This window comes from Falco naumanni, chromosome 5 (genome assembly GCF_017639655.2).
Source record: "Falco naumanni isolate bFalNau1 chromosome 5, bFalNau1.pat, whole genome shotgun sequence".
Classification (NCBI taxonomy): Eukaryota; Metazoa; Chordata; class Aves; order Falconiformes; family Falconidae; genus Falco; species Falco naumanni.
Window position 1 is genome coordinate 66,672,372 of NC_054058.1, and position 20,704 is coordinate 66,693,075.

The 20,704-nt window shown below is 38.5% G+C and overlaps 1 protein-coding gene across 1 annotated transcript in view; it reads right to left on the bottom strand.

Annotated features, from left to right (window-relative positions):
• The window catches only part of LOC121089257 (protein piccolo-like), a 382,524-nt gene that overhangs the window by 78,945 nt on the left and 282,875 nt on the right, over positions 1-20,704 (bottom strand). Inside the window, 6 exon segments of the mRNA XM_040596364.1 lie at positions 675-701; positions 2,322-2,452; positions 3,378-3,428; positions 8,470-8,681; positions 12,199-12,266; positions 12,865-12,973. Of these exon segments, the coding sequence (XP_040452298.1) occupies positions 675-701; positions 2,322-2,452; positions 3,378-3,428; positions 8,470-8,681; positions 12,199-12,266; positions 12,865-12,973 (598 nt within the window).

The window sequence follows — 20,704 nt, forward strand, 5'->3', positions numbered from 1 at the left end:
TGATCAGGTTTCTACTTTTAAACAAATTTGGAATTTGGGGTGAATTACTATGCTTGTGTACTTAGCCTGGGCTGATACTGGCATATCTTGAGCATGAAGGTTTTGCCTTATGTTTCCAACTCCAGGACAAACAAAGCACTAGTCATTTTAATAACTAAAAATTCAACTTTGTTTACCACAAATAACTATTTATGTGGTCAAAGAGCTCTAAAGCTGGCTGGGCAACTACCTAGAATTATACCTAGCTTTAACATCTATATACTGTGCAAGGTATATAGAGAAAAATACTACATTTCATTTCCAAAGAATGCCTGTTCTTCGCAGCAGTAACACCATTCAGAATCTTGATACAAGTTCACAGTTAAATATTTTTCAACTTTCAGTGAGTGAGAATGAAGTTTTAGGTATTTCTGAACTAAATTCCTCCAAACATCAAAAGAAATTTTGTCATCAGTGTTTGGCCCTAAAATATTACTGCATTGATGAGCATTAATTACTTGTTTCGAGTTCCTTCTGACCTGTAAATGGGATTAATTAGAGAATGAATAGCAAAACCATGCTGCAATTGCATTCCATTGAAACTCAGGAGAAATCTTTAGCTTAGCACACAGACTGATTGTATCATGCATGCATACAAAAAGGAAAGAGTAAAATTGGAAGATAGTACACTCTACCTTGCATTTTGGACAACCATGACTTGTCTGCATACCCAGCATTTACAGAGTTAGGAACATAGAGGAAGCAGAGTGAGAGAAAACGAAAGCAGAGATGAAAGAAAACGTGAATAACGGGTAGTTTGTAGTATAAGAATGAAAGGCAACAGAAGCATTACAAAGAATAAGAAGTCTAGCATGGACTGAACTACAGGTAAAATATATTCAGTAGCAATTCAAGTTTCTGCTTTCAGAAGCAAGTTTGGCACTTTTGAGAAGCTCTCCATTTTCCTTATTCCCTAAAGCTCCAAGTTACATGCAAAACCGTAACAGTGCCATGTTTTACAATAACGAACCCAAACAAAATTAAAATCCTAACTCTTCATAACTCAGCAGCAAGTTTAAACCTATAGTTGGATCTGGCCTAGACCTCTGCAGGCCAAACATCTCTCTAGTTCAAAGTCTTGTTTCTACATCAGTGAATTTACCTGCAAACATTCAGTGAGATTGATTTGACAAGTATTTTACAAGTCTCTTCGGTACAATAAGCCCCCCCTCAATATTTAGGAGCTGTTCCTATTATATTCAGTAACAATTTTGGGCCCAGTGCCACTGAGCAATATTGAATGCTGTATATCTGGAATTTGCAAGCTGTAAGAGCCTTTAGCTGTTCGATTCATGTGCTTTTAGTGGTGCTTGCCCATGTGCCAAATGCTGAACTGAGACCTGAGCATCCACTTTCCTCTTACTTTGAATAGAACAGAAATACAGATTTTTAGTTCCACGGTCCAAGCCTAAGAGTCTTTTAGGATAAATGTGATTATACAAGCAGAGAAGTTTGAAGGAATTTCTCTTTGCAATCTAAGGTCTATTCCACCACCTTAATTTTAGATATATCTACTGTGCCACAGAAGTCAGAAGGATTATTATAACCATGTATACTTATACATATGTATGACATTCTGCAACTTTAGAGCACCAAAGAAGAGTTTTAATATTGCTGATATGGAAACATACGTTCTAAAGGAAACACTAATGAGCTATTTGTAATTACAGAATCTAAAGAAGCAGCGGTTTGTGAAAAAGTGATTAGTGATTTGTATAGTCATTAGGTACAAAATCACCAGAATTTCTAAAACACATATTAGCTCTTAAAAAAAAAAAAAGTCATAAAAAATCACATGGAATGAATGTTATCTGATTAGTATTTCTCATCTTTGGTATTATACTACAACGCTAAATTTATCTCAGATGCTAAAATTCTGCATATTTGCAAATCTGTCCCAAATTCTGAACACCTTGAGCTGAAGCAACAATTCATTCCATGTTAAACTTAACATGTAGCTTCCTATATTACAGAACGTATTACATATATTTAGTATGTTTAAGTAGAGTCTGCTGTTCTTTTAATACGTATTTTTGCATGGATTAGAAATTTTTAAAGGAAACATGAAAAAAAATATTTAAATCTTCAGGTATGATCATGAAGTCCCTGAGGTCATTAGCAAATTCTCCTGGAAATAGTGTCTGGCTCTCTATTAGAAGTCCACCCTTTTTCCTGGTGTTTCACCTGGACCTTCTATAGCAGAAACTCAGTTCTGTTTATTAGTGTCAAGTAAAAAACCCAAATTAAAAGAAAATTCAGGGTACAATTTCTCCTACACTTACCCTCTCCCTGGAAGAAGGTAAACTTTAACAAAGGGGTCTGAATAGCCATTGTTGTCTCTGGGAGCAAGGTTTCTTGCCTGAAGGATGTGGATGATAAGGTTGCCAAGGTGTTTGTCATAGTTGATTTGAAGCTAGAGAATGTATTAAAACACAGTAAGATTATTAGTTATTTTTACTTCCTAAATGATTCAATACCTCTACTACATCCTTTGAATATAATGAGTTTTAGAGCTTTACTTTAGCTGGAAACAAACACATTTTAGGAAGTTTCTGTCTCTCTCTCCTGACTTGAATGAGATGCTAGATTATTATGTTTGATCTTGAAACAAATTTTGCTTTTAAAGTCTGCCAGCCTTGGCTAACAAAACAAAACAAAAAAAGGAAATATCCATATTGATCTATTCAAATGCTGGAAAAAGCAAATGAAATTTGAACTCTTTATGTTATTCTGAGCAATAGCCAGCTTACTGGGTAGGAATTGCAGAAATTCTGGCTACCTAGAGCTTAAGCCCAGGAAGGACATTATAATACTATGAAAAGACTGTTAGTACTAGTATAGGGGAGAGGGATTAATTGAGGAAAAAATGACTGAAATCTATAGGAAGTTAGGCTTCCTTTATTCTGCTGCTCTCAGTTCCACCAATTTAAAAAGCTAGAATAATGTCAGTTTACATAAGGGACAACTACAAACTTGGCATTACATGGAAATAAACACACTGCACCATGAGAAACCCACAGCAGTCTTTGCTTAAATGTAAACAGTCTGGAAATTTCTGTAGTAAACCGCAATAAGTTGCCAAAGACTAAAGATTAGAATGAACTTCACTACGCTTTTAGCCCCTTCAGGAACAGTAGCATTTTCCATTCTATCTGTTTGTATCTCACAAGCCAACAATACAGAGTCAAAAATCAAGCACTGACTTACATTAGTGACATTTCAAAGGGCTGGAGTTGAATAAGAAATCAGTTAATGGAGACTGTTTTCTGCAAACTTATTCATCGGAAAAATACATCCAGCAGCAACAAGAACGTGCACAGTAGAAACTACATATTTACCTGAATTTCTCCAGTGATTGGATGGGAAGCAGACTTCGTAGTTTCTGTGGGCTGCCACATTAAAATACATAAATAAATAAATAGGCACACACTTCCAAACATACACATATGCATATTGGAAATAACAGATTTTCAGTTAACTTGTCTTAGAGGTATCATTTATACTGCTGTATCACCACATGTTTTAAAAACTGTTTATCTCCAATTTGTATGCTCAAAACGAATAGTTAAGATATTTCAGCATCACCTAAAGTCCAGCCCAGCCATTTTGATCACCCTTTGTGCAAGTATAGAGTCAGACAACTTAAACACCAAAGTTTTTACAGTCAGAGCAGGTTGGTCACACAGGGAGGCATGGGGAGAAAAAGACATATAGCATTAACCCTGTCTAACAGAAGTGAATGCTGCAAAGAGAAACCAAATACCATGTCAAGTACAAGACGGCTGTATTTCTATTGAAAGGCAAAAGTTACGCTAGTTTAAATCAAGTTTAGGTGAAAGTAGGTAGAAAGAGTGGAAAGAATGTTACTAAAACTGATGGATGTGTATAAATGGATCTCACAATTGCAAGCCATCTTGTAAAATATTTTTTGCTTTATTCTGTGTTTTCTGATCATCAGTTCAGCTACAGCACTTCACATTCTTCCACACACTTTGGGTGACATGAAATTTAAATTTTCTGTCCTCCCCTTTACAATGCTGTATAATTGTGCTTGCTCCTTTCTGTTCTTTTTCACTGAGCTTCTCTAGGTTGCTGACAAAAGCCATAAAATACTTGGAGTCTTTATTTTTCCCCTTTTCTTCCCTCCTTTTTGTTAGTAGTTGGAAAGTAATATCACCACTTGCTTCAAATCCTGGGCTCAGAAATACGTTGTTTTGCTAAATGGTGGTACCCTTGAGCCACCCTGGACCTACCTCCAATCTGCAAGCCATCAGTCAAGCAAGAAAGCTCTCTCTGGTTCAGTAGCAGTATTTAAATGTTTTTGCATTCTCTCCACACCTGCTTCCTTGGTTGATGCAGCAAAAAAAAAAAAGGATGCAAACAAGGACAAACTTACTGTTCTCTGAAGACTGATCTGGAAGTCAACTTTTCCTATTTTGCCAGATGTGACCAGCAGTCTGACGTACTAGTCTTTGCAGTTAGGATTTCCTTCACTTTCTGAGAAGAGTAAACCCCATCTGCCTCTCACGTGCTGCTCTACCCTCCAAAAAATCCCTTAGCGATTTTCTCAGGATGTTGGACATGAATTGTTTTGACGTAGGCCAATGCAGAGCCCATGTCTCCTGGACCAGAGCATGAAGTTAAGGTGATGCACTGCCTTATTCAGGTTTGCAATGAAGAACATCCCCTCAATTACTCAGATCTGCAGACCAGAACTAACCAGAAAAATCCCAGCTAAACACTAGCACAACATAAATACAGGAGATAAACAGCCCAGACCTGCCTGTTATATAGTTGTATTCACTGTCATCTGTCACCTTTTTTTTGTGTGCTTCAACTTGCCTTCTAGATGTGTTCCTTTATGAACACAAGCATTTTCATGGGGAAAAAAGAAAAGTTGATTTTTCTGGAAGTGCATGTGCCTCAAAATATTTCTCATGGAAAATTTTAAATCAGCTTTTCTTGCTACCTTACAAAGCTTTTAAGGAAGTGTCATCCCTCTAACAGCTAAAGTAGGTCACCAACTTATAAAATGTTCTGAATCTTAAATGATATTTTAGATTGGTAGAAAACTACTCCTAAAACTTTTTTGGTCCTTGAAAGAATATTTAAAGAGAGAATTGCACTCTTTCTGCCAAAGACACAGACCTATCTAAGCATCATGCAAACTTTCAAAGTAGGGCTTAAATGGCTTATATTTATTATACTTTACCTCTACAAATGGATTTTATTACATTTTAATAGTTCTGACCTCAGTCTGTACTAGCACAGACAATGCTACAAAATAACATGGAGTTGGTTGTGCTGTGACTACCAATTCACTGCCAGATAGATAAATGCTCTAATTTTTCAGAAGTTTGAACAGTAAAAATAATGAGCTCATTCACTTTAAATATCATGTAATACAGAATGTATTAGTATCAATACTGTAGAAGGAGTTCAGAGAAAAGGCAATGGGCATGCTGAATTTGCATGGGGACTTCCAAAGGTGGTTAAAGTGAATTTGCCTTTAGCCATGCAGTTACTTTGCTTTCATTTACTTGTCTGCAAAAATAAATGTGTATCGTTACATTTCTATACCACTGTTAATTCTCTGTATTCATTTACAACACTATGAGTCAGTATATTAAATAGTTTGTTTTCTCTCTGATGTCAGCTGATTTAAAACTGACTGTGAAGAACTACCCAAATATTTCAAAGAAACATGAATAATTTAAGCTGAACGAGACCTCTCAAGGTCATCTGGTCCAACCCACAGCTCAAAGCTGGGCCAGCTTTGAAGCTGGATCTGGATTGAAAGGCAGAGATGCAAATAAGTATCTTTCTTTATCAGGGAATCAGTGAGGATTAATTTGAAAAGAAGGGAAATTATTTCACTGCTGACTTCTCTAGGAGCTAAAGGAACTGAGGATTTAGAAAAACAATCCATTCTTTAAGATACAAAGATACAATTAAATGCTTCTACAGAGCATTTATATCCTGGATGTAACCTGCACCATAGAATGATCATACATTTACATTACAAAAGAAACAGGTCTGCACAGGGTATAGTGAACTCAAGTCTCCCAAAGGTTAGATCTCTCCTATGATGGCTAATCTCACTTCATTCTAATTTATTCTGATACTCCCTGCATGCACTCACACACACTGTGTAAGAACCAGTGCTTTGTAATGCCATCATACCTGCCAGAGAAAGCTGTCACGATCATGATGTGAAATTTGTTAATGTCAGGCTCTGATGCTATGCACTACCACTCTGTAGTAATGGGACAAAACATCGGCACTGCAGGATCTCCTACAACACCTCTGGAGTGTACATTCTATAAAAAAAAACTTAAAAAAAAGATTGTACTTGCTAAAAATGAGAACAGTTGCAAAAACAAGATCTAGGCAGTTTGGATATTTACTCTGTCATGATACTTTGGCAAGGCTGCAGCCAGCTTAGAAACGCTGTCAGCCCAAGGCAAAGAGCCATTCCAGAAAGGATGAGCAGTAGCGTTGTCTTCTAACAGAGATCAACACCATTATAAACTTGGCCTGCAGTCAATGAACAGAAACTATACAAGTCAACAAGAGCTACGGTTGTTATGAAAGAAATGCCTCTCAATTTGATTTTCTGAAAGAAGCAAAGAATGTTTTAAATATTTACCTGATTGGTTTTGACTTTTGCATCCCCTACATAAAGGCATTAATTTTAATTTTTTTTTTTTGTTTCATCTTTATAAGCCTCCAGCTGAATTTTCACAAAAGATTTCTAAATCCTCTGTGAAGCAGGAAATTAAATTTACATATATAATTTTAGGTGACCTGCTACAGTGCCAAAGCTAGGAACCCAGTCTTCTCATGTGGCCAGAGAGGGGCACCCCTCCAGGATACACTGCACATCAAAGATTTATGGGTTTCCATACACTGTGCAGTGAATTTAGGGGTGTGATGCATTCAACCAGATGAACGGGGTTTCAGTGTAGATGGTGACATCTGTGCTAAGAGCCCTGCCCTCTCCCTTCCATGTAGTGCATACATTTTAGTGGCAGGTTTCATCCAGTCTCATGAACTGTATTTCAGAAGTGGTTTATTCTCACTGGCAAACATAAAGCACATGGCAAACTAGTTCATATGTAGATGTATACAATACTCAGAGTAAGGTGTAAGGAAACCAACTATTCATCGGATGATTAAGCATTTCTGCCAGGTCCCTGATGTTACATGCAGTGAAGCTCAACATAGAGATTTAACTTGTGCACCACAGACCTTAATTAGTTCATAAAAATTCCATGGGAATTGTGGCAAGACAGAATTACTATATAAAACAAACAGATCAATAAATATATTTATAGTTTTTGCTAAATTGCTGGATGAAAGATTTTTGTGTTTCCTCTCACATGAAAGCTATGTAAGCATATTGCAGAGCTATCTGAAATGAGCAGGCACCGTTTGCTGATTTTGATTTGTACAGTGCCTAATGCATTTGCAGTTCAAGTCACAGTCATGGCTTCAACAGCACAAAAATATAAACATAGCAATAATGCAGTAGGAACCTGACAGTCCCAAGAAGGAATAAAGATACAGATAAATAAATACCTAGAAAGAACCCTGTTTGCAATGTGAAACTTTGCTTCCAATAGCAAGACAGTGAGAAGCTGGGTATTCAGGATAGCCATCAGCTTTAGCTATCTTGCAAATTACTTAAGCAAATGCAGTCTTCGCAGAATTGATTTTCACTTCAGGTGTTAACTTTTTTGACACAAAATGCAAAAATGTGACAGATGACATTATGATCTAGTTTTCAGTTTCAACTGTGAAAAAATGCTACTAAATTCCCACTTTGCCCTTTCCAGGTGTGCAGGTGGGTGCACAGAGAGAAAGAAGTTCAGCTGAGAAATGGACAGGATGTGTCAAAGAAAATGACAACTCATGCTTAGCAAGTTCACTGGAACTAGCTAGTGACAAAACACATTTTGATGGTAAATTTATTTTGCGTTCTTTCCCTGTTTTTCAGAGAAACGCTTAATATTGCTATGATTATGCATAGCTTCTAACACTTGAAACAGTAGCTTAGTGCAGAGAGGGAAATTACAATCTTTGGAATATCAGCTTCTCCTGTGGAACTAGTACCTCACCATCATGTAGGATGCACTTAAAAAACAACAGCAAAAAGAATGAAAAGGGCAATTATTTTCTTTAAAAACAATAATATTAAGTTTGAGAAACCTGTTTGCAGAGAGGGCCTAATCTTCTATGACCTTGGATAAATCACGTAGTGTCCTTTCCTTGTGTCCAAACTCTGTATCTTAACAGTAATACTCATCACTCTCGCGGAAATTAATTCATCAATATGTGCTGTGATTTCTTGCTACACTAAAAAAGATAAATACACAGTTTCTTCTTGTCATCAAAATGTTATTGCCACATAACTGAGAAGTTTCTTACCTTGCTGCTGTGCCGCTTTTTGCTCACTGAGGGAGAACCAGGCTGACCAGGGCTAGGAACAGCACTGGAAGTGGCAGAAGTGGTTCCAGAGTGAACATGAGATCCTTTTTCCACTCCTGAAGAAGCAACCAGAGGCGACTGCTGTAGAGAAACCTTTTGGAGCTCTGCAGCCAGCTGCTTGGGATCAACCCCTGGTGACTTCGCTTTATCTACTGGATTAAAGTAAGAAAGCATAGTATTGATAATTGCTAGCACATTCAAATCCATCTTGCCACAGTACAGGGACAGGATAATGATCTTTATAAATTTTCATGTCATCTGCTTGTAGACTTCGAAGATGCAAAAGCCAAACCACAAAAGAGAGATGTCTCCCCCACAACATCAACATCCCAATTCCAATCTTTCTACTCAACACTGTCAACTAGTGTTACTCACCTCACAAGCTTTTTGACAAGATTATTCTCTAGCAGAAGAAAAATAAGCCTTGCTGATCATTCTGAATCATACTGGAGCAAATTACAGTTTTCAAGACTGTCTGCGCTAACTTCCACTGTTTCAAAGTCCAGTTTCACCAAGTATCTGAACTTTCTTGTAACAATCTTTAATCTCAACTTTTTTTTTTTTAAATCAATTAGCCATTCCATAAAACTGAATTCTGCTCCTGAGATAACTTATACAAAAATAAAGAGAAAAGGAGCTCAGAACTTCAATGCCACAAATTAACCAAGGCAGAATAAAATGAAAACAAATGAAGAGTAAAAGCCCTGACTCATCTTTCCTTATTACACACACCTATGTAAGGCATCTGCAGTAGGAGTCTGATTGCCCTCTCTACTGCCCAGGAATGACTAAGGAAAAATTAACTTTTGTAGATGGCAATCTCCATTTAATAGAGAAATGAGGTCAAGTAAGTTCCACCTGTGCTTTAAGTGTGTAGAGTTAAAAGGATACTAGGCTCGTCTTGCTTCCCAGGTTCTCAGAAGTATGAGAGGTTTAAAGCAATACGTTAGCCTTACCCTGCCTGCTAGGCTGTATCTGTTTTTAATGTCTAGAGGGAATGGAGATTGTTTCTTTCCAAAGCACAGTCTGCAAAACCTGAGGTGATGGCAAGAAAGACTTGGCTTGGTAGCCAGAAGGTACTCTGCTGAGTTCCAGCTCTGAAACCACTAGAAGATTCCTAAACTAGGAGGAAGCATGCCTGCAATAATGTGGCAATTTACTTTTATTCCTGTTCTTTCCCATTTTGAGTTTTCTCCATTAATAAAAAATACTGTTTATTCTAGCTTCTATCCTTTCAAAACCCAATTTCTGTGTCTATGAATGCCTTTGGTGTTTTTGATCTGCTCACTAATAAAAAAAACCTGTGTGTAGCTCTGACTCAAAGCTCTGCCAGACTCAGTGTTTGCTTTCCATTAATACCAATACCATCCATTTTCAACAAAAGGTAGCTTAGTAGTAAGTATATTAATAGATGGGAACAGTTACATGGTCAGAAAATGGAGGATTTAATCCAGGTAACTTGTGTTCTTATTGATAAAAGAGCAGCCACAAAACCACAGAACTCAGAATGGACCCATGAGATGCTAAGTGAAACATTCGTAATCTGCACTGAACTTGCTGAAGGGCGGTATTACTGGTAAGATTGTGGACTGTGGTTCAGACTTAGATTAGTTACAACTAATACCACAACTGGAGCCTGCGGTCATGGTATTGACCGAACAGAAGAGAATCCCCCCTAAAACACTGCCATGTTAGAAGTCATGTAACAAAACTTCACACAAAGTACTTCCTATTGCACCCCTGTATCTTAGTAAATACTGTCTTTTCATCACTAATAACAGGCTGCAAGTCCTGTGTTAAGCTAACATAGGCCTTAGGACTTGTGTGTTATTTGGACTTGCTCCAGTTTGCTAGGAGCTTTGTTTTAGCTTGTCTGGCTGCAACAGCAATTGTCTAATGACTGGATGGCTATGACCTTAATTTGTCTGAGTTACGTTTCACCTTGTATAATTATATGGTATGAGGCCTATTCTTAGCAATTTAGAAATATATAAAGGCACAACAGTAATTGCACCATGTAGACTGAAGTATTTTTGACTTAGATTAATTTGCAGCTTATAGGAGCACAAACTTGGGGTGACAGCAGTGCTGCAAGGTTTGGGCACAGGACAATAGCTGAGGTCCCAAGGATACCAGCTACTTGCTGGTCAGTTACTGACACTGATGCAAACTCAGGAGCTTGGCAAAATAAATTTTAGGAGCAACAGAATGAACAAAGAACAAGAATGCATCACATGTAAAGCGTACAATATCCAGTTAAGTCATATGCAATGCAGAGCTACTGACCACTGAGGAAAGAGCCATCTGTGCTAGAAAACACAGAAAAAGCCCCAAGCAGATCCTGAAGAGGAAGGAATCATCAACATCATCCACCTCCCAGCGAGGAGGAGTAAAACACTCTCACCAAAACCATCACTCCCAGCAAATTCCTCAGGACACAGTCAATTTGCCACAATGCCTCAGAGTGAAAGTACAGCCTGCAGGGCCCAGGGCATCTGCCAAAGCGGGACATTTGTGGCACAGTTTTCTGTGGCACGTATAGTTGAAGGGGTAGCTAGTGTGAGGTTTTCCCTGGCTCCCAAATGTTAGCTGCAGTGTTGTTACTGATATTTCCTTTGTATTAATTAGTGTAGACTCTGTAACTATGGATTGAACTGGGCTAACAAGCATAGAACCATGGAATCCCTTAAGCTGGAAAAGACCTTTAAAATCATCAAGACCAGCCATTAACATAGCACTGCCAAGCTCACCGACTAAACCACTAAATCCCTAAGCGTCGTATCTACATGTCTTTTAAACACCTCCAGGAACGGCAACCCAACCACATCCCTGGGCAGCCTGCCCCAATGCCTGACAACTCTTCCAGTGAAGAAATAAGCCTCCCCTGGTGCACCTTGAGGCTGTTTCCTCTTGTCCTATTGCTTGTTACTTGGGAAAAGAGACCAACCCCCACCTCACCGCAACCTCTCAGGCAGCTGTAGGGAGCCACCAGGTGCCCCTGAGCCCCCCCTCTCCAGGCTGACCCCCCCGGCTCCCCCCGCCGCCCCCCCCAGCCCCTGCCCCAGCCCCTGCCCGGCTCTGGACACGCTCCAGCCCCTCTGCGTCCCCCCTGCCCTGAGGGGCCCGACCCTGAGCCCAGGCCCCGAGGGGCGGCCGCACCGGTGCCCAGCACAGGGGGACGGGCACTGCCCCGGCCCTGCCGGCCACAGCGCTTCTGACAGCGGCCAGGGCGCTGCTGGCCCCCTTGGCCACCTGGGCACGCTGGGGGCTCCTGCCCAGCGGCTGTGCCCAGCCCCCCCGGCCCTTTCCCCCGGGCAGTTCCCAGCCCCCTGCCCCCAGCCCGCAGCTGCCGGGGGCTGCTGTGCCCCACGGGCAGGGCCCGGCCCTGAGCCCCGCTGCCCCTCACACCGCTGGCCTCGGCCCCTCGGCCCGGCTGCCCAGAGCCCCCGCAGAGCCCCCTGCCCCCCGGCTGCCCAACTTGGTGCCATCTGCAAACTTCCTGAGGCTGCTACTTGATCCCCTTGTCTTGGCTTATGGTCCACTTTCTGCCCATGGCAAGATTTGGGATGTAACACCTGAGCTTATAATGCTAATATCCCATCTTATATCCCATCCAATTTACAGCTGCTATCCTGTCTTACAATATCGAAGCAACAACTTGTCGCTCACCTGCCTTGACAGGCTCGTGCAGCTCCAGGTGCTGGGGATTCTCAGAGTCCGAGAGCATGTTCAGGTCCCTAAAGAAAGCAATGAGAAGCCTGAGACAAAAGAAACTCTTCCCTCATACCCTCATTATTGTTTTAAGTAGATAAATGAATAGTGGTTCATGACAGAAAGCAGCTCCCAAGCATGGCCCCTTCGTAGCTGATATAGATTTGCAATGCTGTTAAAGAGCTGAGAAGAAAAGGTTCCTTTAAGGTGAAATCTTTAATGGATTGAATGCAAGTCTATATATTTCTTATGATGCTTAAATGACTTTCATCTAAAGGATGCAGATTTCAGTAAAAAATAGTGCTAAATTACCATCTTTTTCTAACCCTAGTAAATTCAGTGAATTGTATGCATGTCAATGAGAGAAGATTGTGGCCTGACAATAGATATCATTTCTTATAGAAATATAATTACTAACAGCTGATTCATATCTTTCCTTATGACTTTAAAAGAAAACAAAGAACAAACAGACCTCCCACACAGTGAAATCTCACTAATTATTACATCGGTGTTTCGTGCTAACAAAGGTTCCACCTTAACAACTGTAAATTTAAAAAAAAAAAAAAAAAAAAAAGCCATGAAAAGCCAAAAAAAATGGAAACAGAAAGATGGGGAAAAACTCACAGTCTTACACATATTTCTGCTTCCCCACTCTGTTGAATAATAATGCTCTGGACTTCTTCATAAGTTTTCCCAGTCAAGGGGATGCCATTCCATTCCAGCACCTGCATTCCTAAGAAGGCAAAACAGCATCAGCTCAAGCACTCAGATGTTGACAAAGGCATCAGATAGACTGCTTTGATGAGAAGATTTGATGTGACATTCAGTGAATGTTGTTTACATGGCACGACACATTAGCAAAGCACTTTCACTTCACACAGATTCTACTGCCCTTCAGCTACATCTTACCTGTTGAAACAAGACAGTAGATTAATTCCTTTTGGTTTAAAACTATACATGCACTCTCCACCGTCTGGACTGCATGATATTGAAAAACTTTTGCAATATCAAAAACATGCACACCCACCAACATGGCAAGAAACCAAAACATATTCTGTATCAGACGTTTCCTGGCCAGCCATGGTCTTGGAAGATAACTGTTCCCTACAGTAGCACATTGCTGTTCAGAAGCTGAGACTCAAAAAGGGACTGAATTTGTGAATGTGATTTGGTAATTCAAATACATTTTCTCTACTTTGTCACTTCAGAAAATACAACCAGATGAAGGCAGCTGAGTGACGTGATTTTAAACAAAAAATGTACCTCCACATTTAAAACATAAGCCTGGAAATATTCAGGTTGAAATTTTTCTTCCTTATCTTTCTTATGAAAAAGTGACAAAACAGCTGAACATAATTCGTTGTGGAAGATAGGAACAGAGCTGTGATAACCAGGCTGAAAAGTCCTGAATACTAATCTAATCAGTGCTGTCTTCCAAGTGTCCCAGGACTGATCCAGGAGACTGTATGCAGCAAGGTATTGCTATAAGGAAGTTTTATGCTCAGTATTTGCAGAGTCAATACCTCTATACATAATATGAGGTGTATCCTGAGAAGGCAAGAAATTTTTTGGTTACAGTAAAATGCTTAAAGAAAGGAAACTGTAGATTCATATCTGGGATTTATCTTAGGTTCTGAGAACGGCATTCATATTTTGAAGTAGCTCATCATAAGGATGATTCCAAAGAGATTAACTTCTCACTAATGTGGAAATGTCAAAATCTAAGCCTCCGGCTCTAGGGGAAAAAAAATTGCTTAATGGGACAAGATACTGAATTCTTAATAGTCCGCTAAAAGCTATGTATTACGAAACATCTGAAAAACACATCATCCACACAGCAAAAACCACAAACACTTAGCTTGCTACCACTTACACAGATAAAACCAAGTCTTCACCTGGGTCATATTTTTATTTCAAAATCCTGTGCTGTTGCATATAACAAATGGGAAAAATAATGAAGTGAAATGTGCAGATAAACTCATAGGAAAACATGTTGCTAAATAAAATATAATGAGAATTGCTTGTGGAATAAAGCAGATGAAATTATTTGACAATGAAAGAATATGAGAAATAAAGACAATAACTTTATTGTACAAATTTTTCGATAGGATTCAGTGAATTAGGATTTGAAATATCAGATTTGCTCATAACTCTGGTCAGTAAGAATTTATCATTTTGTTTGCAGCTGTTTACAGAACTACAGACTGTGCAGAATGTCTAAAAAGTGATGCTCAGAAGGCTGTAAAGCCAGCTGCTTACTGCCAAAATAGATTTGCCTTTTCCTAAAATTTATCCCTTTTCATTTACCAGCCATCATTCAAAAGCATGATCTTGCTTTTGCTTGTTAGAGCAGATCTGATTTTAAGCTCAGTTCCTCTGGAATAAAGCAACAGTAATTATGAATAAAAGCATCTCCCCCTATTTTCTGCCATACAAATACACCAGCATGCACTCTGTCTTTAGAAGGCTTCTAGAAAGGAAGGAACTGAAGTTATTTTTGTTATTTGTGTGCCGTCATAATGCTATCGTGGCATAGGATGTTGAGTACAACAGTACAAACCACTTGAGTAAGCCAAACCAAGCCATCACTTCTATGTATTGACAATGAACAAGAACAAAGGTGGAAAGTTTTAGGTATGTGAGAAAGTGGTTAACACCCTTTTGTAAAAAAAAAAAAGAGCTTTGTTGACAAAATGCATCCAGCTACTGTCGCAGATTTATCACATTCTGCTTGCATTGCCTTCAAAAGAAAATTTACCAGGGGAGCAGTAAGGCCATCATCAATTACATGCTTTAATTTAAAAGACCAGCAGGAAGAGCCTTGCTGAGTACCGCTGCAATGCTGGGATCTGGAAATTAAGTCTGATTTCTACTGGTGAGATTTTCACTGCGTGCAATGGCATTGCAGTTGCTGTCTTGGTCAGTAAGGCCAAGCACACGTGAGCAAAGCAGCAAACCGAAAGGAAATTGAATCTCAGCAGCCTTGACTCACACAGAGATCCATTTAAGTTGTCAGTACAGGGGTATTTTCTTTTTATTGGCTGCCTTGTGGATTCATGAATATTTAAAATCCAAGCAATTTAAACATGACTTAATTGATCTGACTGATAGCCCTGGGGTCTAAGAAAAAAGCTTTTAGGCAGGAAGCTGATTTCTTTTCTTAGAGTAACTGCTAAATACCTTTTGCTGAATAAACAGTATTTTACAAAGAAAACCTTTAGGAAAAATTTGAGTCTAATCAACTAAAAGAGGAAAAAAGTATTGAGAAGTCAAGGACACTGTGATAAAAAACTTTTTTGCCTAAAACCCAGTCACATTCTGTAGCTGTTTTTAGGTAGTCAGGACATGTTATTCACATTTCCAAAACTTTGTATGCTTCACATCACCAGTTTAGTAAACAAAAAACAAATAGGAAGATGAGAAAACTTACATTGCTCCATGACAACTCTGCTGACAGAGGAAGAACTAGCAATTGCCCTGATAATTGAATCCATAATTCCTTCTAGCATCTTTTTTTTTTTTTTCTTTCTTAATTTTATTGGGATGGCTACATCCTGCATTTATGGTGAGCAATGACTTATTTTTAGCAATATCAGCTCCCACAGTCAGCATATCAGCTTTATATATCAAGACCTCCTCCCTGCTCCACTGAGTGTGCTTACACACATTATCTGTTCAGTCTTTTTGGCATCTACTTTATGGTGACATTTAGAACCTGGAATCAGAATTTTATAATTTTCCACTGATTACAAAACGATTATTCCAGAGAGGGAATCTCTTACATTTGTAACTGCCATGGAGATATCCACATTTAGCTAGCTAAATACTATCCTTTCCCTTAAAAAAACCACAAAAAACCAAAAAACATGCTACAGTCCTACTGTATTGAGAGAAAAAAGCCTATTGTGTTCATATATTCTTCCAAATGCATGTAACTGGCCACAATTGGAGACATTATCAAAATCTAAGCGTACCTTTCCTCTGACACAATATAGGCACAGTGTTCTTTATATGTACCAAATAATATCTCAAAGTCTCCTGTATTTGTAATAGTTGCTGCCATCAGTGCTTAAACTAAGAGCTTGCTCCTGGAGGGAGGGTTCAGTGCTTACATTGCAGCAGTAAGGAAAAGCCCACCTTTCACCAAAACCCTCATGGCAAGGAGAGGCTGTTACTTTGCTGTATTGGATTATAATGGCATATTTAACACATGGCTTAATGCTGTTCAAGATTGCCAGGCTCTTTTTAGCAACTAGTAAAGTGTTAACATTTATTATTTTTGTTTAGGCATTGGTAGGCCAGTTATCTGTTAACTGGTAATAAAACCTGACGACTCAACAGAACTGATTTCCTTTTCCTGACGTTCTGACGAGTCATTTGACAGCTTGTGAAATGGTAGCTAAGTACTGGTGAAACTTGAAATTTGCTTTTAACAGTGGGGAGCCAGGGACTATTAAGAAGTAGTTTCTATCAGCCCAGGGATGAAAGTGCTCAAATAATTACCTGGAGCCCCTGGGGAGCATTCAGCATGCTTTGTTGATCCTGGAAGATCTGTGAAATCTTGGGGAAGAAAATTTTTTTGTAGAAAATATTAATAATGTGGAAAAAAGATGAGCTCAGATTCAAACCTAGGGCCAGACTTGAGCTTACACCACCATACACAATTTCTCAAGAGCCTGAGTAAACCTGTGTCCCAATATGAGGAGCTAGTCTACTGAAACTTGTTTTGACTGACCACACACATGGTTTGAATTGGTAGTCTTCTGCTGATAAGGTTTTATTGCTTATGGTAAATAACTAAGCACTCTAATTGCTGACTATTTAGATTTATAAACATCCTATGTGGAACAGCTGCCAGAAAAAAAAAAAATGCTTACCTAACAGCAAGGACTGTGTTGGTATTGCTCCCTGTTTAGTCTTGTGAAATGTTTTATAGCTGCTCAATCAAGAAGTGCAAAATGCAGCTCACTACTAATGTTCAACTGCCAGTTTAAAATAAGGCATATCTTAATCATAAATGTTTCCATATATTTACAAGTATTGCAGAATTATAGATTGACCAGAGAGATTGTGGAGTCTCTGTCCTTGGAGGTGTCCAAAACCCGACAGGACATAGCCCCGGGCAGCCTGCTCTCACTGGCCCTGCGTTCAACAGGGAGCTGGAACTAGGTGATCTCCAGAGGTACTTTCCAGCATCAACTATTTTGTGCTTCTGTGTAAAATAGTTAAATTTTGCTTTATAGATTATGCTAATGTTTTATTCATATATGCTGTAGCTCTATATTTAAAAAAAAGCAGAAATAGACAATTCTAGGGATATTAGACCTGCCCTGTGATATCCATAAATAGTGTGCAGTTCCATGAATTAACAGATTTGGTCTAACTGAGGAATAATGAATAATTATTCCTTATCTCTTTGATCTCCTGTAAGTGAGTGGGTACCTACTCAAACTATTTGTCTTTTTTTTCATGAAGAGGAAAATATTTAGAAACAATGAAAAAGTCTGCAATATCAAATGATCAGAAATTAGTTCCATATTGAAACCTCTGTGTGCCTAAAGCTCATAGCTTCTTTTAAAATCTTGGGTTATACTGAATTTTAGAAGTTAGATATAATTGCATCCTGTATCATGGATCACAGTATTTAGGAGAAACTTACACAAAAACAATTGTTCTTTGTTCTACTTTTTGGCACAGATACTTTGATGTAATTCCTTTGGGTAGACTCTGCCCTCATTAGGTAATTAGTAATCAAACTCATCAACTGTCATCCTATTTAAAACTAAACTGTGAGAAAGATCTGAGCTGATAAAGTGAATCATTGTCTTATTGACTCTTTTCAGAGTTCTGATAAAGAAAAGATACCTAAGAGTGATCAAAAAATAGTACCAACTATGGTCTTGACCCAACAAACAAAATACCCTTAATTTTCAAAGTGTTTCCTACCACTGATTTTGTTATGCTATGGCAATACACAAATCTCGGCACTAAAATTGTTGCTTTTAATGGTTAACAGTGAAGATTTGATGGTATCATGGTTATGTCAAATGTATTAAACTAAAAGCATTTCAGGAGTGGATCTCTGTAGGGCATATACAACCCCTGTTCATGGTCAGTGGTTTGAGGACTGTTTCTTTGGAGATGTTGTTCAAGGACTGTAGCTGTGAACACTCCCTGCCACAGACCCAGACACTGGTTGTCTTTCTACTTTCACCAGTTGCAGGAATTCCATTAGCTTTACTACTGACTTCAATGTAAAACACTCATACAAGTGCTCTTTAAAAAAATAATCTAATTATTAGATACTACTGTACAATACCTTTGGACCAAAATTTGCTCTGTATTTGTGTACACCAAGAGTGACAAAGAGTGTAGAAATTTTATAGAAATGACAGCTTCTCTCAAATGCCAGTAACAGGAGTGATTCAAAGCCACAACCTTGGACTATTTATAATGCATTTTCATATTCAGAAGAGTTTTCAGGAGAAAGACATGCTGCAGAATACCAAATAAATGACTACTTTTTCTCTGAAGTGAATTTCATACCAGCAAAGCTGTTAGATTTGAAAACTTAAACAATTTATTTATCCACAGAAACAACAGAGCAAAGTTGCAGATAGCCTATGCTGGTGCTTCAGAGTATTTTACCTTAGACCCAGAAGAGCTACTTCTAGCTTCCTTCTCTGTAACTGGTGAGTCCTTGGCTTTGCATTAAGATCTCGAACTTTATTTTCATTTACTCCATGGAACCATGCATCTATCAGTTTTAGATTCCATGGCTTCATATAGAGCTGGCTGGAGAGGGGTTTATTCCTTTATCCTACAGCCTTGAGTGAGAAGCTGATCGTATGGTATGAAAAAGCAATTGAGAGAAGGTTAACAGTGCAAAATAACTGAAATGTTGATGATGTCTTTGGGGGCTGGGCATGGCCTGGATTTGGAAAGGCTATAGCATCTGTGCCCAGATCTATCCCAGACATTCTTGTATAATTTCCTTTTTTATGTCTGCTTCCTTAATAGTGATCAAAGGCAGAAATATTTCTCTGCTTCATGAGGATACTGCAAGGGTATATGTATATATATATATGAAAATATATTTGAAGAGCTCTGACTCTGCTTGGGTGGCTGCTTTCAATAAATACATCCTTCAGTCCATCGCCTGGGCGACAAAGCTGTACTGTGTAACTGAATGTGATTGCATATATGGCATTCCTATTAATAAAAAGGCATAAACCAAATCATAAAATATGCTGGCAGAATAGGTCTTAGTATTAGAGTTTCTGACTGCCAACTGAAAGACACAATATATATCTCAGTTTCAACTCATTTTCTGTTATTTTCCACATTTTCTGTCCTCTTCAGGTTCATCTTTAAGATATGAGCTGGCTGCATGAGTAAAGTTGAAATTGAAAGGAATCTGAAAATCAAAGGATTTTATTTCTCTGAATATGAGCCCCAACATTGTTGCTTCAAATACAGGAATACTAAACTGAGCCTGATTTTTATTCCCATCTGTAACACAATGTACACAATTATAAAGTTAATCTTGGTCACCCTGCATACACTGTTAGACTGCAAAGTCTCCTATTTGGTATATCCAAGGTGCCTGAGAAGTGGTAAAACTGTTGTTGGCTGTGTCACTATGAGTTTGTAATTACTCCTAAAAAATCAGACTACACATATAAACCCGACTATTTTTCCATTTTTTAGAGTCTCAGAAATGCTCTCCTACTGGAATTGAAAAAAGATTTAGACACTACAGTATTGGAATAGAGGCTCTGGCTATCCTTACACCATCATTATACACACAGGTTGCTGGGGTATATTCTCTGCTTCTTCATAGTTTGTGTTGCTTATTCTTATGCAAAATAAACTTGTCAGTTTGAGTTGCTATTTTCACTAATCCAATGCTCACAAAGGAAAATTGGACTCCCTAAGCTAGCAGCTTCAATCAGTAGAATGTGAATGTTAGTGTCTTTCCATTTCACAGAAGAATTTAAATTCAGAAACATTACTTTGAAATCCCAGAAAGTGCTATGGAAGTTAAACGTGCACTCAGAATAAGCAGAAACAATATCAGCTTGCAGCCTGACATTCAACACTAAATGACTTCATGTCCTGTGTTCTCCAGTTATTTTTCTTTTATTTCTAAATGTTTCTGATGTTTAAAAACAGGTTGATGAAAGTCAATGTGTTAATGTATTTCCCTGTACTGCTGGGCATGAATCACAGGAAAACTCATTATTTTGTTTTAGACACCTTAACTCTCCAATTCATCATTTGCACCCAGGCTGCATATTTTCCATTATTACAATAATTATTATATGGGCAACACTCACAATTCTTAAAAATGGGTACATTGTTCATCAAATAGAAATTATATAATGGACCTGCCTATGCCTTATGGCTGCTACAAGGAAATGTCGTTTGTAAAAGTACAGCCAGAGCAAACCAACTGTGTATT